Source organism: Diadema antillarum, unplaced genomic scaffold, assembly GCF_040938485.1.
Source record: "Diadema antillarum isolate AM-2024a unplaced genomic scaffold, OU_Dant_1.0 seq00001014_RagTag, whole genome shotgun sequence".
Classification (NCBI taxonomy): Eukaryota; Metazoa; Echinodermata; class Echinoidea; order Diadematoida; family Diadematidae; genus Diadema; species Diadema antillarum.
The window spans coordinates 123,559-148,214 of NW_027271850.1; the positions used below are offsets into that span (position 1 = coordinate 123,559).

At 38.3% G+C, this 24,656-nt stretch overlaps 1 protein-coding gene across 1 annotated transcript in view; it reads left to right on the top strand.

Moving 5' to 3' along the window:
• The first annotated feature begins 586 nt into the window (after positions 1–586).
• LOC139742691 (uncharacterized) overlaps positions 587–24,656 on the top strand; it is a 41,885-nt gene continuing 17,815 nt past the window's right edge. Inside the window, exons 1-5 of the mRNA XM_071653221.1 lie at positions 587–898; positions 11,392–11,550; positions 18,408–18,561; positions 18,759–18,927; positions 20,137–20,379. Coding sequence (XP_071509322.1) covers positions 587–898; positions 11,392–11,550; positions 18,408–18,561; positions 18,759–18,927; positions 20,137–20,379 — 1,037 coding nt within the window. The remainder of the gene's footprint in view (positions 899–11,391; positions 11,551–18,407; positions 18,562–18,758; positions 18,928–20,136; positions 20,380–24,656) is intronic.

Below are 24,656 nucleotides of genomic sequence, written 5' to 3' on the forward strand. Positions count from 1 at the left end.
ATCATTAATTTTTGTAATCATTATTTAAGTCCACATCACATCAACACAAGGAAGAAAATGAAAGTGTCAGGTTATGGTTGTGCAAGGCTTGTTATAAATGGATTATGAAACAATAATGGGAGTCTTGGCATCTCAGTGAGTTATGTAAAGATATAAAACAAACAATTGAAACAAATAAAACAATACTGCTGCCACGCAATAAACTTGGATGGGTTCACCTTCTGCAGTGATACCTGTCTTCAATGATTTGTGTATTGTCATGACAATCCACTCTTTTGGGAAGATGTGTGACTGACAGAGACAGGACATAATGGTTGCATGAACTTACACCAAGCGATACAATGAAAAATATAATTTCTCTCAACTCCTTTGATTTGTAAAATTAAAGGTCCTCGTTGTGACCTGGCTATGAAGAAAAAACCCAAAAAACTCACGCTACAGTGCCACAGTAAAAGATTAACGTTCACACATCTCTATCGTGATGTATTGCAACTCGAAAGAAATTGATAGAGATAATGCTGATTTCAATGTTATATCAAAGCTATGATTGATGATTTCACCCCGTTTTAGGAACATAAAGCAAGTAATGGAGTCGTCACCGACGGTTGCTGAGCTCCAGATGAAGAACGATGAACTAACCCAAATGCTGGGCAAGTTTGAACGCTTCTTTGGTTCGCTCTACGCGGAAAAGCCTGAAGCGTTTGATCCGGAGGTTGCCATAGAGACCAGAATGTCGAAGCTTAACGAATATCTAGGTAACCGGGAGGCGGAGCTTGCAGGTTTGCGCCCGTCACCCATGACCGTGGTCGACAGCCATGAGACATTTGACCCTGAACTCCTGGGGAAAGTTTTGTCTGAAATGAACGAGCAGAATTCACAGCTTGCGGCAAAAGTGCAGGTTGGTTTCTTACTGAGAAGAATATACAACAACAACATCAACAACACCAACAGAAAGTAGTAATTTGATGGTACAAGTCAGAACATGCACACTAAGAAAAAATGATTCATTCTTGCACCTTTTAAGGGTGCAAAGTGATGTCACACTGGTGGCTCCCTATGGGTGTTATCTTGCACCCTCGAGAAATGGGTGCAAAAGTGGTACCTTGCGCAAGGGTATAACCTTGCAACCTGTGGGTGCACCTTTGCACCGCCAAAGAAGGTGCAACATTGCACCCTTTATTGAGGGTGCGAAGTGGTTCCCTTGGGTGCATATTTCCACCCACACTAATTGGTGCTAAGTTGCACCCTTTTCTTGAGGGTGCATCTTTCCACCCACACTAATTGGTGCTGAGATGCACCTTTCTTGAGGGTGCGATCTTTCTCCCTTTAATTTTCGGCGCAACTTTGCACCCTCTCTTGCCTCTACGTTTGGTGCAACTTTACACCTTTCGTGAGGGTGCAAAGAAGCACCCTAAGTTCCAAGATTGTAGCCTCTTTTGAGGGTGCGATTTTGTGCCATATATATAGGTATAATGTTGCACCTATGTGGTGCTTATTTGATCCATGACTGCAGCAAAATTGCTTCCTTAAAGGAGCCAGTCAGTGTCACTGTCTACGCCTTTAGAGGCGCAATGTTGCCCAGTATAACCTCAAGTGAACCTTGAGATTACTGGGCAATATTGCGTCTCTAGAGGAACAGGCAGTGACACTGATTGGCTCCTTTAAAGAAGCAATTTTGCAGCAGTTATGGATGAAATAAGCACCACATATTTGCAACATTATACCTATAAGGTAAATATACTTAATATACATAACAAGGTACAATTTGGTTACTTAACTACTTTAAATCTTGAATAGTGCGAACTAATGCAAGCCTGTTTGCTCAGTATATCAAACTTATGCTGTTGTTGCACTCTGCAAAGTAAATAAGATTGGTGTAATTTGGATCCTGTGAATCATGAAATGTGTGCGTGGAATTTGTGAGTTTTGAAATGTTAATGTAGAAGTTAACTTATAGCTGTGTTTGAATGACATACTAAAACCAAATATTTACCCAATTATATTTCCAATGAGGTGAGCACTATCACTATCTATCAAACAAACCCTCTAAGCAAGAGCATTAATCTGCATGAAGGAAGAGGTAAAAATATGATATACATTTGTCTGGATACGTTTTATTCAAAACGTACTTGAATACGTACTTATTCACATAATCTATAAGAATAAGATATGCTTTTTGCCAGTACACAAAGCCTCAAAAAACAAAAGCATGCTACGTACATTTCTAAAGTATGCACCATATCTAAAAAAAAAAAAAAAAAAATGTAAGAGGATTTAACAAGTTGTTTGTATGCATTCAAACGAATAGGTCTACATATTTCCATGCGTACAATATTCATGTAACAGTGACGTCATCATGAATCATCAAAAAGATATGTTTCCAGCATAGACATGAATTTATCTAAAATTTAAAACATGTCTTACAATTGTTGTTTTATAATGACGATGCCAATTGTCTTAAAGTCCTTATCACGACATGTCTTGGTGTTCACACTTATTCAAATTATGATATTCTTGGCACTTAGATTACGACTACAATTCATTATGGTTTAGATACTTAACTGACATACGCATACCATATTCAGGTATACGGGCATTTCGATGAAAACATCTAAATACAAGGTATAATTATAATATGAAAATCAAACTTGATACCAGCCCTTATGGGCTACCAATGGAGACTAGGCAGAATCGCAGTTATCATGGTTATGTATTCAGATTTTGTTTTGGGTGATCAATTCGAGTCCCTCGAGCTGAGATTCCGGAACTGCAATGAGCAAATCATCATAATGACTAACAAAGTGACTGAGAATAATACATGCACCAGTTTCTGTTTCGTTGTTCTATACATAGAAAGTTGTTACGTTTTCCAATCCTCTGTAGGCACACAGGGATTTGCAGATCACCTTTGGCTATAACGCCATGGTCGCGTGCAAAATGATTGCAGCTTATCTAACTTGTAGTTTCCGAATAGGGGACTACCGTGCTTATACATATTAATCGGATGATAGACCCCGTCAAAGAGTAAATTGCGGATATCGTATACCATTGTCAAATCCACTTTTTGTTCTGTACACAGTTTCACTGGACTCTTATGAACCACTTAAGCATTACCAAATCATGGAGTATAAGAATAATCTTAAGTCATTTCCTTGAAACGGCTATGAGCGGGAACAGTTTGGCATCATACATGACTAAATGCATGTATTATACAAGGTTTCAGGACACTTTGAACCGTGTCCCCCCCCCCCTCCCCCCCCCCAAAAAAAACACACAAAACAAAACAAAGCAAAACAACAACAACGAGTGAAATGTTGTATACCCTAGGCCCATTAGTGTATGATCTTTGTCCTTTGAATACATTGCCCATATTTTTCAACGAATAGGCATCTGGATGCAACGTAGGTATATATAAAATGATTTTTTTTTAAGGAAAATACATTTAACCACTTCAGAAATAACTATGGAACAAATAGCATAATATTGACACGTTCCCTTATTCCTAAATGACGTGACAGAAAACTTTCCTCACCGAAATCATTCTGTCGTTATTCAAGTACAAGACATTGGTGATTATATACCTAGTTCGATTAAAAGTATACATGGAGTCATTGCAAAAGTATCTAATGAATAGCATGCTTCAGAACTACATCATTGTCATTTATTCTATGACGCTAATAATAAAGTAATTGTTCCGCCATACTGCCTGGCAGGTTGTAGTCCTTCTACGACGTTTGTTCAGCAAATAAGGCACAAAATAAAATTTTGCGAATTTTACACGCTGTTGCCAAAGTATCTAATCTTCTTTACCACTATTCTCAGACATAAGGTATGCTGATGCTGTATGAATTAGAAACGGAAGCTTCACAAATATTCACCATCTAACAAGGTAAAAGCGAAGTGAGGTCTTGCCCACATATCGAATTTGTGATTACACTGATTTTCAAATGTAAGCTCATTGACCTTTTGACTGTTGACGGAGTCGGACTTCACCAATATCAACACTTGACAGCCATCTTTAGATGTTCTGGGGAGTGAATTTGGTGGTCATATAGCTCAAAAGTGTGGAAAGTTACTAAAAGAACACCACAATACTATGTCGACAGTGCTTACAAGGTGAGATACAAAGAAAGAGCACGAAATGACATTGTAGAATTTGACAATGACCTACAATATTTGACCTTGAACGCTGGCACCCACAAGGTGGTAGAAGTAACTTCATCCAATCGTACATACATATGCAAAGTTTCATTTGGATACCTCAAACAGTACTTAAAGGGGAATGAAACCCAAATGTACCCGTGGATTGGAGCAATATCATAAGAACACATAAGTGAACATGGAAAATCGTATGATCCAGTGGAAGTTATGCATTTTTTAAAGTTTCAGTGTCACTTTCATGTATGGAAACGTATAGGCCTATGAAGAAAATATCAAGGGAATTCCATAAAATCTGATTCTAAATGAAAAGTACAAAATTGCCTCCACTTATTTGTCGTTGCCATAATGTTAAGGGTAATATTACCCCCACCCCCTTCTGGAAGAAGTAAATCAAGTGCTCCTTTTGTAATGCTAGAAACGTGAAACTATGCCTATTTTCTTTACATTTCTTTATATAATTTTCCATGGTTGACGTCAAAGATGTAGCTTTCTCATCTCGTAATGGCGGCACTGAAACTCTAAATATATGTGTATATATAGCTCTTCAACGGATTTTCCGATATTCCTCAATTTGTGACGATGTGTTCAACTGCTAAAGTAATCTCCCTGCATTAACTTGTCCACTTGTACTTTTCGTTTCATTTCCCTTCGTGATACAACGTTGCCATAATCGATAACAGACTGATGTACGAACGGAGGGACAAGCTGAACAACATCATTTCTCTGGTGACAATTCCTTGTAAAAGTATACACCATGAAAACTTTAGGCTGGTAAACTATATCAAGACAATTATTGAACAATATTGTTAATGAAATGCCGTAGGTTTTTCTTCGTGATAGTTGCCTGTTCAGATCAAGGCTTGCAATGTACTGCTGAAGTATGCATCGGGTGTTTCTGCCTTGTCTGGGATACTGAAAGCCACAGAGCACAGAAGGCCGGAAACATTGTAGCGAAGGAAGACACGATTGTATACAGGAATTCGGGCAGATTTCACAACCATCCAGCCAAATAGTGCGCAGCATTCACAGTGAAGATTGTGGGATTTAGTCCTGCCAGGTTCTGAAAGAGATTTTGGCATGAATAAATAATGACTGAATAAAATTTCGAAGGAAATAGGTCGTTTACACTATAGGCGGTTTTGTTGCTTACATAAACTAACAGGTTGCAACTATGATCATTGACCAGAAAATGGAAAATTAAATTGATTGCATAGATCTACTTCAGGTTTCTAACGTCTTTTACTGAAATAATGAGAAATGGTTTTGAAATAGCTGCGATATCCAAAACAGAGCAATAATAATATAATATAGGACTCACTTTTTATCACGATCGCTGCGTTTTATTTTGTTTTTTGGATGGCTCATACATTTCAAAACCAATTTTCATCAAATAATCTTTAGAATTCCTCTTAGAATGGCATACTCTCTATTATTTCATAAGTAGGTTCTTGGTATATCACAAAAAGTTAAAAGCCCAAATCCTCACCTCTACCAATACTATACCATCCCTTTAAGCTTTGATATTGGTTTCTAAACAAATCCGGTCGGATAGATTTATTTCAGCTCTTTGTCATATAAGTAAAACATGATAATGTTGCAAAGAAATATTCCTCTTATATTTCTAGTCACAAAGCAGATGGAATTCCCGTCTCCCATAAAAAAATAAAAGTGCAGCACTTACTTTGTCACAGACATACAGCATGTCCTCTCCAGGCAGACGGGGAATTAGGAGACAGCATGCCGACATCACTAAGTTAGAGCTGAAAAAAAGGAATAAATGTGGAATAGCCTGAGTAAAGTCATGTTGAAAAGAAAAATCTGGCGAATTTGGACTGAGATGAAAATACACACCTTTTATGTAGGCCTGCATACGTTTATGACATAGGGCATATTCAAATATTCCCACATTTTTCCTGACCAACTCAAAGTCTTCATAACATAAAATAACAAAGTAAGACAACATCAAATTACATGCCAATTTAACATCAGTTTGCTGTATATTTTACACAGTTAGGAAAGGAGTAAGACTTATAGACCTCAGCCATTCAGCCGTTGCTGAGCTTGCCACAGATGATGGTCCGGGTGCTGGCCATGGCAATGGGTGTAATGATGCCCATTATGGTTGACACCTCTAATCCTGCTACCACACACACAAAAAAGAGAAAATATAGCCCCCTCTACTTATTCATAACATTGATTTGATTTACTTTGATAATACTGGTTACAGAAAAGAAGATTACCCCCCCCCCAAAAAAAAAAAATAATAATAATAATAAATAAAATAAAATAAAATAGAATAAACAATACATAAATAAATAAATGTAAAAAAAAAGAAAAAAATGAAGATTCTTGCGGGGTAGAGATGCTGCCTGTATGAGTTATACAATCCATCATGGAGTTTTCAGGAAAAAGTCCAAAAAAACTGAGAAGACGTAGAACGGAAAAGGCAAGAATGAATGATCGCAATGGTCCACTTGAGTAACATATCTCTCGATTATAGATGGTATCAAAAATTGCACTATAGTCTTATCAAATTTTCCGCAACCCACTAAACGTTGGCTACGTTATAGTAACCGATAAAACTGCGTTCATGTGTAATAAAAAATGTAATACGCTTTAATATAATATACTTCACGGATATCACATGCTGAAAATCTAGATGAATCAATAACCTGAAAATATACATGTATTACGGATTAATCCATTAATGAAACTTACATATTCTGTTGAGGAATCACTCTGTCCTTCAGAATTGCATATAAGTTTACGTGATCAGGAGAATGCGCGCAACTTCATCATATTGTATCTTGCTTGAATACCTGAAAAGGAAAATCAAGTGTCATGAGTTCAAGGCCACTGTTCATGCGTGTGTAATAATTTTGCAGAAGAGCTAACTTATGTAAATGTGACTACATAACTCACTCCATGGCAGCTTAATGTATAGTTCAATTCTTATGCACTGCCTTGCTGCATACAGGGTGAACTTAAGTCTATCACTAACACTACCTGACTACAGAGAATTATCCCAGCATAAAGATAAGCGTGCAATGTTTGCCATTATAAGTTTAGTTAATACACTAGTCTATTTATCCATAAGTTTATCAACAATTATTCATCAACTTATGCAGTTCCCTTCCTTTTATTCGTTATTAATCAAAATAGTGGTATGGCACGACGCGATGTATTACCCTTGGGGATGTGTGTTTGTGTGTGTGGGGGGGGGGGAGGTGGCGTAAAGGTTATGTTAAGGATACACTTCCTATAGGAATATCCGATTCTACGTTTTCTTAACTATTTTGTTTTGTTGTTGATCGGTAAATATAAAGAATTGTGATTATGTATGTGTTCACTGTATTGTGAGTATAAATTATGCTTGTATAATTGTGTATGTAGTGAAAATTGTACCATTTATAATGTGTACATGTACATGAATATATGTGAGTTTATGCATGTATGTAGATATTCCTATGTGCACGCCCATGTACCAACAAAAAGAATTTCCTAAATGAACAATAAATGAATCTGAAATCTGAAATCGGGACGTCTTTAGCAAGACATTTTATCGCTAAAGCTGCTCTAATTCCACAGAATGGTTACGAAACAAAACAAAATAGAACAGAAAACAGCACGCATAAAACTAGCCAGTTTTAACAGAATTCTAAAATGAACATTTTAATATTACTGCCTGCAAGCCTACATTATAAGACATGGCTATACAACCAAAAACATAACAGATACAAGAAATTTGATGAAGGGTAATATCGAGAGTAAGGCCTTGGTCGAGAACATTGTGGATATTTCAAATCATGCTTTACGATGATGTTTTAACTCACCATTTTCCACGTGGTAGGAATCTGCGGGGTCTTGATATTATGAAGTGGACAAAAATAATTTTGAAGTCAGAGTTGCAGTAAGCCGCTACGAAAAGCCTCAGAAGAGCTGATCTGCTATGGAAATGGAATTTGCGCTAGATGCTCAGCTCAAACACACATGAACGAGCTGTACAATGAGCCATCTGGGAGTCAACTTATGTGCACATAAGTTTGCACGACTCAACAATTCATTGAATTCATTAATCATGTTCAAGAAAAGAATGAACATGCCCACACCAGGTGACCAAACTACTGGGTCCGTGAATTGACACTCTAGGAAACATCCATGTCATTATTTTGCATCGAATGTATTCTATGGATTAATAGGCGTTAAAAAAAAAATCCACTTTTGATTCTTAATAATTCAGTAACTATAGGCCTATATCAGATAACGCTATCATTGATATGGGAGATAGTTGTATAGTGTACAATTTCGTTGGAGGTGGTTTAAAACACAAATCAGTTTCATGAAATCCATGATTAATTTCACAGTTAGGTTACAGATTTTGCTCTATTTCCAACCCTCTGTACAAAATTTTCACTTTGCACAGGGGTCAATGGGTGTGTATGGGAGTATGTGGTTAACACCCTGACAATGGTGTTGAACAATAGCCAGGGTTTTAATGCTTTATTATTTATTCATGAGAAATTCCACTATCACAGCTAGTCTTTATTCATTCGAAAATGTGGTGTTTGCAAGCATACGGAAACATGTGCTTACATTTTTCATGTGCATGCACTTTACCCTTAGGCTTTACCGTGCATGAATCCATGAAAAAAAAGGGGAAAAAATCAACCCTTACAAATAAATTGTGTAGTTTGCACCCTTATATATCCGCGAGTTTGCTCTCTAAATGATTTTAGTTTATCATTTCCTTTACGTTCACTTAATAAAATATGCATACATAAAATGTGACAATGGTATGAATAAAATGACAATGTGACAAACAAACAAACAAAGCAAACAAACAGCAAAAGATATCAAGTGAAGGGGTGAGTGAGAAGGCAATTGGCCTTATTCAAAACTAATCCCGGAAAAGTAAATACATTGTATATACAGAGAAAAACATTGGCACACACACACACACAAACACACACACACTCACACATACACACACATGCATACACAGACAAAAACATGGACCAGCGCATATTAGCAATACACAAGATGTCATTTTCACAAACACACCCTATCTTGCTAGTCTCTTATAAATTCGTAAAATGATATTGGTAACTTCCAGAAAACCTTTCAAGTAAAATACGTTTTAAAGCTTCCTTAAAACTTTGTACCGTTTTCTTACATTTCACATCAGAGTGGATGGAATTCCAGATTTGAGAGCCTTGAAAAAATATTGACTTTTTTTTTTCTATCCCGAGATCGAGTCGAAACGAAAATCTTTAGCGTGTAGTAGGGTTTGATTCCATCATCGCACAGTAAGCATGCAGGGAATGCTGTGACATATTCCATTTCGATTGGTCAATACCAGACGAGCAGTCAAGTATTCTTCGTTAGCTTGTTCGCAGACCCTTCCATCAAAGACTCAACTTCATTTAAAAATGCTCCGATGAATGATTATGAAATTATGGGAGAACATCAAGTTTTATGATGTCTTTAAAAAAACATGTACATAGTAGCACCACGACGGTATGCAATATTGTATTCAAGTGTCGATCAACACCATATGGGTCTTTCTTTGAGACTTGTTATGGGCTCAATATTGCACCTTAGCAAGAATGAACCACAAACAGGAAGATATGTCTTTGTAATGGTAATTACGTTTCGACATCCCAACCAATAAGAGATAGGTTAGGAGAATGTTAAAGACACGGGGATACACGAATAAAAATTGCTCCAAAAAAAAAATGAAATAAAGCGAACATTATTCTAATAGGCATGCCTGGGCAGTAATCTGATGTTTCTATTGATAGAGAATTCTATTTGAAGATTCATATCAGTTTGCTTTGTCAGAATCATGAGGAAAAGTGATAAAATAAACCGGCTATCCAGGGTACAGTTTAAACACTTTCACATGAAACAGCTCTGATTAACACTTTTGCACAATAATATTTCTGTTCAGAATTGACTTTTGTTTTATATGTTTTTATCTTAAAGTATAGGATTTCATTTGAAGCAAAATATAGCCAAAATTACGTAAACGTCCACAATGAATCTTCAGATTGCTCAGTGAGACGGCGGCATCGAATCCCGATCAGCGAAGGCACAAATGCACCTGTGGAATTGTTTTGTACAGCAATAGAAATCTGACGACTATTTGAATAATTACATCCAGTTGGAACTTCATCTGTTAAACCTCCTAGGTTATGTGTACAATGTGATTGGTCAATACCAGACAAGCAATCAGGTATTCTACTTTTGTTTTTTTAGTAGACCCCTTTCATCATGGACTCAACTTAATTTGAAAATATACTCTCGATGAATGATTATAGAATATGAAAGAAATTTAAGTTTCCTGATATCAACAAATATATGTTCATAATATCAGCACAAGGATATGTAATATTGCATTTTAGTGCCGAGCAACACCATAGGATGGCCTTTGTTTTGAGACTAGTTTGGGGCGTAATATTGCACCGTCAATGACCGTGGCAAGATCGAACCCAAAATGAACCATATAAGAAGCAAAGTTCCACCATTTTCTCAAATCGTGTAGTTTGCACCCATTTTCGCGACTTCGAACCCTTCTAGCTCCCTTATTGAACCTTTTTTTCTTAGTGTGTGTTTACCCGAGTTATACTTGCGTTTTATATGGCTTGTCTGGCGTCAGTTCACTGTCAAGATGAGAGTCAGCCCACATTCCTTTACAGCGACCATTCCCATGGAGATCGGATCCAGTATCAAGAATTTACTGACCCAAACGCCTCTTCCAACTACTTTGGTCTTTACTGCTATCAAATAACTGACATGCTGAGCAAGCTTTAACAAATATGATTCCAGTAAGAATACCAATAGGCTTGAAAGTGACTTTGTTTATAATGTTATCTGTTTTCTTCTCTTAAACGTCCTTTATGTATGATTATGTTTTGACGATGACACTACATTATTGTACTTGGGAGTAAATTAAAGTCCTCATTTTCAGCACTGCCGAACTTATCTTCTGTCGTTTCTTCTCCGCCTTTTGTTTTCTCTATTACTGTAATATTTTTTCTTCCTGTCTTGTGCTATTTAAATTCTTCCATTATCCTTTGTTCTCATTTCCCCGTTTAATGGCTTTGTCTTTTCCCTTAATTTCCCATATTATCTCTTCATATCGATCTACTTCTCCCTTCCTCTTTCTCTCTCTCTCTCTCATTTTTTTATTTTTGTTCCTTCCTCTCCTCTCTCTCACTCCCTCTTTAGATGTTGCAATCAAAAGTGGACATCACGCTTCCAAGTAAGGGCAGTAGGGTGGACAGCGGCCGCGCGGACGACACATCCGTGGTACGAGGCAAGAGACAAACTCGTGATCTTCAGCGGCAAATCTCCGCTACCGACAACGTTGAAGAAATATCTGATGAGGTAACCCCCCCCCCCCCCCCCCCAACCCGCATATCTTTTATACGGGTCTTATTATGTATACTCTATGGCACAGTTATTTAATGCTTCGAAGCGTTCTAACGCAAAGTGGTCTGTCCGCAACGGAGTGACCGCTACACTGACTGCACAATTTTACGACTACTGACCCTTAGCTTGCGCAGTGTTGTAATCATATACAGTTTAAAGCGCTATAATTACAAGTATGAATCTTTATTGGTTTTAGATTCATATCATTGTGTATTACAGTACTTGCGACTGAATTTGACTATCTTGTACTCTAGCACTGATTTCTATCAGCCGTACATTGTAGCTTCTGTAGCACAAACATTAACTCTCGATTTACTGGGAAATAATAAGTATAAATTAACTCGGTAAATGATGCGAAGTTCAGTTCAGTTCAGTTCAGTTTTTATTTCTGCATTTCAGAATCAATACAAATCAACAAATCAACAAAATACTTACATAGTCATTTACACAGCTAATATTCGTAACGTTTGGATCTTACATACATTTTCTTTTTTTTTCAAGAACGAATATCATATATGTAAGGAAGCAATAGGAAATGATAAAAATGAAATGCAGGGGACCATCATCATAAGCTAAGCTTGACGAGGAAGATGGCCCCAGGTAAAGAGATACATAGAGAAAATCTTGCCACTCACTGAGTGGGGGGTAATTGTGCAAAGGGCACAATAAAGAGATACATAAAGAAAATCTTACCACTCACCATAGGCGTACCCAGGATTTTTTAAAGGGGGGTGTTCAGTGGCGTACCGTGGGTCAAAACATGGGGGGGGGGGCACCTCATGGAAGCAACATCAGAATTGCATAACTGTACAATTAAATGCGAGCGAGCGGAGCGAGCGAGCTTGAAAATTTTGACATTTTACAGTCCCCAAACTGCCGTTTGTAGCTATATATAATAATATATGTATATATATATATACATATATATATATATATATTTGCTTTGGAAATTAAGGGGGTTGCACCGGGTGCAACTGCTGGCAGTTGCTGGCAGTAACATCAGGAGAATTGCATAACGATTGAATGCGAGCGAGCGAAGCGAGCGAGCTTGATAATTTTGACATTATACAGTCCCCAAATTGCCGTTTGTAGCTATATTTTTTCGCTTTGGAAATTAAGGGGAGGGGGCGCACCGGGCGCAACTGCTGGCAATTATTGACAGCAACATCAGGAGAATTGCATAACGATTAAATGCGAGCGAGCGAAGCGAGCGAGCTTGAAAATTTTGACATTTTACAGTCCCCAAACTGCCGTTTGTAGCTATATTTTTCGCATTGGAAATTAAGGGGAGGGGGCGCACCGGGCGCAACTGCTGGCAATTACTGACAGCAACATCAGGAGAATTGCATAACGATTAAATGCGAGCGAGCGAAGCGAGCGAGCTTGAAAATTTTGACATTTTACAGTCCCCAAACTGCCGTTTGTAGCTATATTTTTTCGCATTGGAAATTAAGGGGAGGGGGCGCACCGGGCGCAACTGCTGGCAATTATTGACAGCAACATCAGAAGAATTGCATAACGATTAAATAAATGCGAGCGAACGAAGCGAGCGAGCTTGAAAATTTTGACATTTTACAGTCCCAAAACTGCCGTTTGTAGCTATATATAATAATATATGTATATATATATATATATATATATATATTTGCTTTGGAAATTAAGGGGGTTGCACCGGGTGCAACTGCTGGCAGTTACTGGCAGTAACATCAGGATAATTGCATAACGGTTGAATGCGAGCGAGCGAAGCGAGCGAGCTTGATAATTTTGACATTATACAGTCCCCAAACTGCCGTTTGTAGCTGTATTTTTTCGCTTCGGAAATTAAGGGGAGGGGGCGCACCGGGCGCAACTGCTGGCAATTATTGACAGCAACATCAGGAGAATTGCATAACGATTAAATGCGAGCGAGCGAAGCGAGCGAGCTTGAAAATTTTGACATTTTACAGTCCCCAAACTGCCGTTTGTAGCTATGTTTTTTCGCTTCGGAAATTAAGGGGAGGGGGCGCACCGGGCGCAACTGCTGGCAATTATTGACAGCAACATCAGGAGAATTGCATAACGATTAAATGCGAGCGAACGAAGCGAGCGAGCTTGAAAATTTTGACATTTTACAGTCCCAAAACTGCCGTTTGTAGCTATATTTTTTCGCTTTGGAAATTAAGGGGAGGGGGCGCACCGGGCGTAATTACTGCTGGCAATTACTGACAGCAACATCAGGAGAATTGCATAACGATTAAATGCGAGCGAGCGAAGCGAGCGAGCTTGAAAATTTTGATATTTTACAGTCCCCAAACTGCCGTTTGTAGCTATATTTTTTCGCTTTGGAAATTCGGGGGGGGGGGGGGGGCGCACCGGGCGCAACTGCTGGCAATTACTGGCAGTAACATCAGGAGAATGGCATATAACGGTTAAATGCGAGCGAGCGAGGCGAGCGAGCTTAAAAATTTTGACATTTTACCGTCCAAAAACTGTCGTTTGTAGCTACATGTATATTTTTTCGCATTGGAGGGAGGGGGCGCCCGGTGCGCCCCTTGGATCCGCCACTGGTAGTCAAGGGTGTCGGTTTATGTTCATGATTGGGGGAGGTATGACCAGCGAGGGGGCGTCGAAGTGACCAAGCGGGAGAAGGATGTCCAAGATCTGTACTTTATATAGAGCATCCCCTAATTTGTTTGTGTTTGTGAGTGTGTGTGTTTCATATAGATGGAAAAGTTAGGAAATAGCCAAGGTCAAGTCTTATTATTGGCAATGCAAGGCATTTTAATATAGACTAGTATGTATAGCAACACTGCATAATCAATGATCAAGCGTTGATAGCAAATGTGTACAACCTATTAAACATCACATTGCGCAACATGCAGCGACTCTTTTTGCCATTCCGATATTCTGAGTCACTGCGCACATCCTGCTTGTATTCAAAATGCCAACCAGGAATCACGCTGAATCACAATCTTTTGTCGACTCCGGGCTTTTTGAACAATGTTATACCTCTTTATTGTGGTTAAAAGAAATCTTAGAAAAATATCTTTTTTTCTTGATCATTCTTTCATGTCGATTTCAAAAGCAGTTTACTAACCCTTGAATTACCATTTTCGTAGGTTTTTTTCTTTTTTCCCCTTGTTTTTTCTTCTTTTTCTTTTTTTTAACCAGCGGATTGGGGGAGGGGGGGGGGGGGGGCACGTGCCCCCCATGCCCCCCGTAGTTACGCCACTGTTCCTAGACCTAGATATCTAGTGAATTTTAGGCGCAATAAAGTCATCCAACTACAATTTGTAGACTCACACTCAGTTATCTTTCAGTTTTAACTTTCAGTCATTGAAAAAATTCATATCTACTATTACTAAAGATTACCAAGTCCATGTGCTATTACTAATTACATTGAGCAGCAAGTAACTTGCTACTCCCAGAGCTTCCAGAGCTTGCTGCTTCCAGTAGACTACTATACTGACTGTACTTGGTAGTCAGTGGCGTATCTAGGGAAAACGGCGCCCGGGGCAAGCGCGAAAATTGCGCTCCTAATTTCTGAAAAAGTGTTCAACCCCAGCCCCATCCCGGTAGGGACTTAAATGCTCATGATATGCTTTTTGAAGCACTTAAGAGGGGTCTTTTGAGGGTGATTTAAATGTAATAGGCAACCCTAAATTTTGTTATATTTTGGCGAGCGAGCGCAGCAAGCTAGCCGAAAATTTTTATATTTCAGGTTTATACATAACATGGAATTCTTGTCATTTTTGGTTATTAAATCTTCGAATTACAATTCTAACTATAGTGACGGCCTTATAGATAACGATTTATACCAACAGTGTCCAACCCCATCCCGGTAGGGACTTAACAAAAGTCCACATGATATGCTTTTTCAAGCACTTAGAAGGGGTCTTTTGAGGGTGATTTAAATGTAATAGATATTGAAGAATTTTGGCGAGCGAGTGCAGCGAGCGAGCAGAAAATTTTTGTATTTCAGCTTACAAAACATGGAATTCTTGTCATTTTTGGTTATTAAATCTTCGAATGACAATTCTAATCAAGATATAGTGACGGTCTTATAGATAACGATTTATACCAGCAGTGTTCAACCCCAATCCCATCCCGGTAGGGACTTAAAAAAAAGTCCACTTGATATGCTTTTCGAGCACTTAAAAGGGTTTTTTTGAAGGTGATATAAAATCTGATAAATTTTGATAAATTTTGGCGAGCGAGCACAGCGAGCGAGCCGACAATTTTTGTATTTCACCTTGCAAAACATGGAATTCTTGTAATTTTCTGGTTATTAAATCTTACAATTTTAATCAAGATATAGTGACGGCTTCATAGATAACGATTTATGCCAACAAACTAAGGACTTGGAAAAATACTCTAAATTACTACAAGTGAGTGAGGCGAAAATTTTTGTATTTCAGCGTTTTGTTTTGTTTTTGTTTTTGTTTTTTTAATATTTCAGCGAGGGTTTTTTTTTTCTTCTTCTGCTTCTTTTTCTTCGTCGTTTTTTTTCTTCTTCTTTTTCTCGTTTTTTTTTTCACGTGCCCCCCTTGCCCCCCCCCCCCCCCCAGATACGCCACCATGGCCACTGTTGTTAGTTGATACTACTAACTTAGCATGCAATGTGCCTATAATAGGTTGCAGCGCAGCATGCATTGTACACACATAATATTATGCATCATATACAATTTACGATTTACAATTTACAATACCGGTAAACGCTGAACATTATGCGCAATGTAATGTACGTGTATCTCCGCGATTCGGTCAGAAAGCAAGGCAGGGATCGGGAATGTCTACTGTTTGCGCGTCAGCTTCGCGCGCGGTGCGGTAACGTAGTATTAACACATACTGTACACGAGTTCTTTAGTGCGTATATTATTGTAACTCCATAATGTGTCATCGTCCACACAAACATTAAGATAAAACAAGGAAGAGAGAGAGAGAGAGAGAGAGAGAAAATTAACGCAAAAGAAAGGAAAGGCGGAATTCAAAACGGAAATAAAAGCGGTAAAGACAGCTTTTGTTTCATTTGTCAACATCTAAACATTGCTGAAGAGGGGTGTTGAACAGCTCAAACACCTCCCTCTTGTCCAAGGGGGGTGTTTGAACACCTCAAACACCCCCCTTTTGGCAAAGGGGGGTGTTTGAACACCCAAAACACCCCCCCCCCCCCCCCTCGGTACGCCCTTGCCACTCACTGAGTGGGAAGTAATTGTGCGAAGGACGTGCGGTGCAGTGCGGTGTGCATTGTGTTGGGATGAATCTTGGTTTGTACGTTGAGTGTTATTTTGTGTATCAGTGTGATGAGGTGAATGTTACTTCAGTTATGGCCGTGAACTCATTGTTTAGGGTGTTTGTTGACCAGGTGGTATGAATATTTATGTGTCAGAAGTATACTGGCTTATGAGGGTGTTTTTTAGTTCTCGTTTGAAATTGTTCAACGACGTACATTGTTTTAAATTAGGGGGTAAAGAATTCCAAATATCTGGTCCATTATGTTTTAATGATTTATGAGCTAAAATGATTCTGGGGTTTTCGAGATGGTAATCGGACGACTGACGTGTTGGATATGAATGAACGGTGGAATTTGGAGTGAAGAAGCCATCAAAAATTTTTGGAAGACAATTAAATGTATATTTATACATAAAAACAGCAGTTTGAAAGGTGTGAAGATCCTCAATTTTCAATGTTTTTAGTTGACGAAATAGGGGATTGGATGGGGATAAGTAACGGGAATTGGTAATCAAACGTACAGCACGTTTTTGGAGGGTAAGAATTGGATTAATTTTAGTTGAGCCACAGTTTCCCCAAACGATATTGCAGTATGTGATATGTGGTAAGATCAATGCATTGTTAAAACTTGCCACATAAGATTTGATTTCGATGAGTAAGAATGAATAAGCTTTGATAATGAATTAAAAGAATCTGTTAAGTTAATTACATTCAAATATAAACTTTAAAAATATTTGCTTTCCATTAATACCAGTTAATTCCGTTTATGCGGAAAAAAATCCGCCTTGTTTCAATTCTCCTTGAGATTTTGTAGCGTGTCCACAGACCTTTTCCATTCCTTTCTTTTTCCTGTTTTTTTTTCATTCTTCCCAGCTCCTCTTTCCTCGTTCTTCGTTAACCAGTAACTGAGTGTGTGCATTTTTCTTCATTTCTCTTATTTCTGTTTTTCGTTGCTATTGTTGTTGTTGTCGTTATTGTTTTGAGCGTATATCTTCCTTTTTGGTCAATTTTCCTGGCATACACGGCCAAATGGTGTCTGTGCCTTGAATATGCTAAATAGTTCATGTGTTTGCATGCTAAGATCAAGGTAAGTATTGTTTATAGTATCAGCATCATATATCAATTAGTCAATGTACAATAAATATAGAAGAATTTGATATGAATATATTTTATTTGTATAACAAATTGGTGCTGTCGTTGTTTCCAGTGCTCACGTCTCACAAGCTTGGCTTTTTAGTGGCACACTGTTTTCCATCGTTATGATTATTTACTTTTTTGTTGCCATGACAAAGTGCATTGTTTCTTTTTTATGACATATCATTCGTGCATATACTTTACATCGTATTTGAAAAAAAAAAACGCCCTTATCAAGTCGACAACTTGTACCGCTTTGAATGATGTTCTCTTGTTTGTTTGTTTTTTAATGATGGAAGTAAATAAACTATTGAATTGAATTGAATAAGCTTGAACTTATATACTCAGATAGTAATTGGGGAATCCTTGCAGCCCCATCTCCATTGACATTTACAATTCAGTTGCCAGTAAGGTGATTTACGTGCAGTTGTGATTATCTGTGAATTAATTTTAATATCCAATGCAAGTTGGCCCACGAGATCATGGACATACTCTCATCCATGAACACGACGTCGAACCTGACTTCAAGTTCCGATGCCGACATCACCGACGACAGTCTCACAATCGAAGAGGAGATTGATATCCTGGCTGAGGATATCCTTGGAGTCCCAAATACTTCAAGTGAGTTTGAGTATGAAACTGCACTTCGTTTGGCGGTTCTGTTAACACCGGACAAGTTATACATTGTACAGTAGTAGAAATGATATGTTGTGGAATTTTTTCGATTAGTAAGTTACTAACGAAAAAAAATCTAATAAAATAAAACAAAGCAAAAATATAAAGGCACCTTCTAATACGTACTTTTTGCTATCCCGCAGGAAAACGCAAGTCGGCCTTCTCCGCAGCTAGCACGAGCTCGATGTTCGGCACCAGCGAAGCCCAGGTGATGACTTTTCAGCACGTCTTCGCCAACAAAGGTCGCGATTTCAACGCGGAGAACGGCACTTTTGTCTGCGAGATAAACGGCTATTACTTTATCACATTTCAGTGAGTTTACAATATTGTATGCATGTACGTGTGCATGTACCCATTATGTAAGCCCTATGAATGTATGTATGTATGAAAGTACGAATATTTGTATGTATGAATGTATAAATGTATGTATGCATGTGTGTATGTATTTGTATATAGGCATACATGACGTATGTATTGTAACTATAATTATGTATGTTATATGTATGTATGTATGTGTGTCTTTATGAATGAGCGTTCTAACGTTTAGATGATGTGGGGTTATGATAATAATGAAAATATTATGTGATTTATTCCGAAGGTTCGCTATTCCAAAGGTTTGTTGAAGAAAAAAGAAAGAGGAAATGCATACTAACGAACCTCATGTGTTTTCTGATTAACGAACCTTTGGGATATCGAACAGCAACCGTTTATGCCTACACAAATTGTGTCTGATAGAAATGTGTCGTGACTGTGTCTGCTCCTGTATGTATACTAGCTTACGGAAGAGATCATGAATATAAAGAATTAGCCTATTTTCATCGTGTTTCACTCAGTGTGACTCTTCTCTTTTGCCCAGCTGATAAGCAGGCAACGGTATTCCGTTAATAATATTATTCAACTTTTGAAAGTTATATTCCTCCTTATATTTTGATTTTTTTTTGTCACATTGTAATAATGAAGAGCCCAATCTAAGGATAGAGACCAAACTGTTATAAACCCCTTTTAAACTTTCACGGATCGCATCACGGTCATCCTTTAGGATAATACTCTTTTAAAGTAGCATATCCTTGAATCACCTGGTTAAAAAATCAGTGTTGAAATCTGAATTGATTGCAGTCTGAATTCTAGAGTAGAAGATTTGAAGTAAAAATCTAGTAGGTTTTTTTCGAAGCATGATGTTCTAGTGATTTTAATTGACCAATTGTACTGGAAAATAAGAAATATCAAAATGTCCAGTTTAATTCACTGCGTCTAAACTCCACCACAAACAGAAATTCGGGATCCTACGGTTCTTGTGGGAAGTTTTGAAAATGAAGTGGAAAAAATACACATTACTATGTAGCTAAGCCTCCAAAAAAATCCATCGAAAACGAGCAAGCAAACATTAAATGATTGAATTAGAAGAACCATTACATAAATGAATAAAACAAACAAAAATGTCACAATTAGGAAATCGGCGTTTGGCTTACGCAAGGACTGATCATGATTAAATACATTTTCACCTCTCTGGTTTTCCTCCAGCCTGAGGTCGTACGACGGCCGTCACCTGGGCGTCGTCCTGATGAAGAACGAAGACGTGGTCACTGCCATCTTCTCCGACGCCAGCGAAAGGAACGTAATGGACAGTCAGAGTGTGATCCTGCCCCTGGAGAAGGGGGACAGGGTGTACCTTCGCCTCAGCCCCTCCGAAAGATTCGCCGTCTACAGCGACGCGTCCTACAAGTACAGCACCTTCAGTGGGTTCCTCCTCTACAGGGGGAACTAGATCAGGGCGTGGTCGTGATGATAGTGGTGGTAGTTGTGGTAGTGGCAGAGGTGGTGATGATATTGGTTTTTGTGTCAGAGGGAGGGATGAGACAAGCGAGAAATGAAAAAAAAAAATCGGACAACCGAAGTTGGAAGGACACCTTCATAGAGGTATATGCATTTTCTGGTCGCCTGCTTACTGCTTACGTAAGACTACCGACATACATAAGCGAGCTTTAGATCTGCGACGAGAACGCGAAGACAAAGCTATGAAGCAAATGAACGAATGAATAAACAAAAGATAAAAATGTTCTGCGCATGCGCAAGACAGCTGGTTCCATTCTCAGACCCGGATGAGGCGCGTCGTGAACATTTATAGCGTCGCAAATCTAAAACTCGCGGAGTATGATTCAGAGACGAGAACCTAGCTGAGGAAGGGATAGTAAATAGATAGATGGCACGAGAGGGTTATTAATTGTAACAAATTAGGTAACAACCAAAACAAATGAGAACCCAGAGTATACTTCATCCACAATTGAAGTCCAAGTTAAAGGTTAAAGGGATCGTATAGTTATGGTTGAGACCTAACTTCAGGTTTCTAACATATATTGGTGAGATAAGTAGAAATGTGAAAGAGCATGTAATTCCAAGAGAAATTCAACATTTATTTGATGAATTTTTTTTTTGAAAAGGCTGAGATAGCCAAAACAGAGCCATCCACCTTTTATTACGATCGCTTTGTTTTACTTTGTTTTTGGATGTCTCGACATATCCAAATTTTCATCAAATAAACTTTGAATTCCTCATTGAATGGTATGCTCTGTTCTATTTCATAAGTGGTTTCTTGGTATCTCGCAAAAAGTTAAAAGCCCAAATCCTCATCTCCACTAATACTATACTAGCCCTTTAAGCGAGAGAACACAGTGCAAACTACATAACACATATAGGCAAAGCGTTTGATCTGACGATGGAAGGTTAAAGGGGAAATCCAGTCCAACTATAAGTTAGTCTGATAAAAAAAGAGTAAAATCTTACGAGTTCCACGATAAAAATTTGACTGAAATCGTTTTGCTAATTTCTGCAAAACAGTTCTTGTACAGTGAATATGAATATGCAAATGAGTGAGCTAACCATGTCACACCCTCACAATTTTCCATTGATCGCGTGCAAAAAAAAAAATGACGAAAATTCAATGTTTCTGTCATGGAAGTCTGAAACATGATGTTATTTCTAGTTGAATAACTTCAGAATAGTGATCAGTTAGATATACCAGGATTTGAGCCTCGGGCATAATTGCGTTTTATGAAAAACTGGAAATTTCCCAATTTTATGAACAAACTATATGGTATCGTAGTGAAGGAATGACATGCTCACTTTGCCATTTGCATATTCATATTGACTGTTCAAGAACTGTTTCCCGAAAAGATAACAAAACTTCAAAATGTCATAACTTCCTTATTTTTCATCCGATTTCGATCAGAATTATACCGTTGAACTCGTATTATTTTACTTTTTCTAATCAGACCAACTTATACTTGGACTGGATTTTCCCTTTAAGGGATACAGGATTACATATGTCCTCAATGTTACATTTTTGCCACTTCATCTAACTCAAAGCTCGCACTGTTACCTTCGCAGTATTTTGTTTTTGTTTTTGTTTTCCTCTGGAACTGTTGATTCAGTCTCCGGATATTGCCGGGAGAGACTGATATTATGTATAAATACGTAGAAATCAACAAATCCTAAAATAGGCTTCATGAATTGAGTATGAGAAAAAAAGAATGCAGGGAGAGAGAAGAAGGGAGTACCAGTATAGATGTAAGAGCATGACAACTTACGATGAGAAGCAAACAGTACGACCTGTACTTTGCGTGCTACGCCCTCTCTCAAACTGATTTCTTGAACTTGACGTCTGTAGATTTCAAAAAATGAAGAAAATGGTCTTTTCAGGCACTAGATCAAGAGTGACGTTCATGATGAGCAATCCAGATCATCTCCGTCAATTAGAAATGATGCTGAAAAACTTGAAGAATATGATCTTTAAAATCCATATGAACATTTTGAATTGAAAAAAAAAAACCGCAGAGAAATCTTGTGCTGATGTTATCATGTGTGATGTGATAATGTTCCTTTAAGATGTACATGTTATACGATCTTAGTGTTTGGCAAGAAACTTTTACCGTACATACAGCGATGCATACGTATGATGATACAGTGTATACTGGTTTATAATGCGTGTTATCAACTGTGGGATGATAGGGCTTCATTATCAAGCATCTCTTGATTTGTTCTTAGTCAGCTCGGAACACCGTGCTATTGGGGTCACCCCAAGAGTTAGACCCACGAACCGTTATTCATACGGCCAACGAGCTAGATATTGAAAAAAAAAGAGGGTGTAGATGAGTCCTACACCCATGCACGAATCATACAGCCCTACATAGCCCACGAGCTAGACACCAAAGTAAAACTGGACCACACGCTGGCCACTAAAGTAAGAAGCTGTATGACACTAGGCTAAATAGCAGGAGATCAACACTATTATATAGGCAAAAAAGATCGACAAACTTGACAAAGCGCCCGTAGACATAATTTCTGTGATGCTCGTTTTTGTTGTGGGTTTTTTTTTTTGTCTATAGTATCGAGCTCATGTGCCTTATTTGCCTCTAGTGTCCAGTTCGTGGGCCCTGTATTTGCCTTGTGTCAAGCTAGTGAACGTTATATCTTGTGAACCTGGTGATGTCAAGCTCATGGGCCTTGTTCACCCAGTGTCTGGCTCGTGGGCTGTCTGACTCGTGAGCGGTATGACTCGTGGGCGTTGAGCTCGTGACATGCACCCGTGCTATTAACTCAAGACTAAGCTAACCCTAGATTTTTATCAAGGCAATAGTGCTCTGAACGCTTCAATCTCATGCAATTTGACTAACATTCAATTTAACAAATTCACCAAATCTCGACATGTGGCTTCGACATTCACAACGAGTCGACGCATAAGTCCTTCCTGTTTCCTTGAAGTGATATTTATATAATATTGGATGGCCTTGAGATTAATACAAGGAAATATTGGACGAGCTATGCACAAATATTGGACGAGTCGAAGACGAGTCCAATATTTTGCTTAGCGAGTCCAATATTTCCTTGTATTAATCGAAAATAGGACATTCAATATCATCATTATTATCCTACAGAGGATTTTAGCAAAGAATGTTTTCACTCAGGCCTACCCTTTCTGTCTCCGACTCCGAGTGCTGTTCCTACTGTGTAGTGATCCTGACATGGGGTATGGTACATGTACACTCTTCAGTGCAAGTTAATCCACTTCAGTCTCTGATAAAACAGTGATCTATGTATCCAAGGTAGCCGTCATGTTACTGTTTAGCTAATTTAGACCAGAATTAGATGTATTTGTATCCGAGATCTGAGAAAGAATTCACGTCATATCTATACCGTAGATCGTGAAAGATCGAATTAGGCTACTACTACCACAACTAGTCCTACTGTGCTGTATATAACGTATTGTACACACGTACGTACATGTACAGTAACTGTAATATGCATATCGCGCATGCAAATGCAAGCGCAGCGGCGGCGGCCGGCTACATTATATCGCGCGCGGGCTATCTAGCAGTAGCGCTGAGCATGCAGAGCTGCAGATCAATCGTCGCCTTGCGCCTGCATGCACAAAAAAATGCAACTTGTTTTCATCAAACCTAAATATAACTTCCTGTTATGAAAGTGATATTTTGATAAATTGTGTGAAAAACAATTTCAACTAATTGATATATGAAATGTGTTTGTATAAACACAGAATTTTAGAAGAAACGATATTCTAGTTAATTCGTGATTGACCAATCACAGACATTTTTACTTCTTATTTCAGGTCATCTCGTATATATCTCAACCAATCACGGTGCAGTTTATAAAAACTTTGGGGAATCCCCCTCTTGCCGTCCAATATTTTAAATATTGGTCGCCTCGGCAAAAAATATTGGTCGAGTTCAACAAACTTTTTAAGTGGGTTGGAGGTTATGAGGTGCGTCGACAAAATAACACTTGTATTTGGGCTCTAAAAATCCTCTGTATGGATAATAATTATTCATATCCGAGAGACGGCGTAAAAGTGGCAATATAATCTAGTGTATAAGGTTTAGTGTCAAGTAATGTTTGAAGTATGATGAAATATCGACAAGTGCTATACTATATTCAGGCAATTTCGTAAAGTCTAATTGTGTGATCCAAATCGTTACAGGCTTTTTGTCCCCCTTCTCGCCCTCTCGGAGACATTGTAGGGACACCTT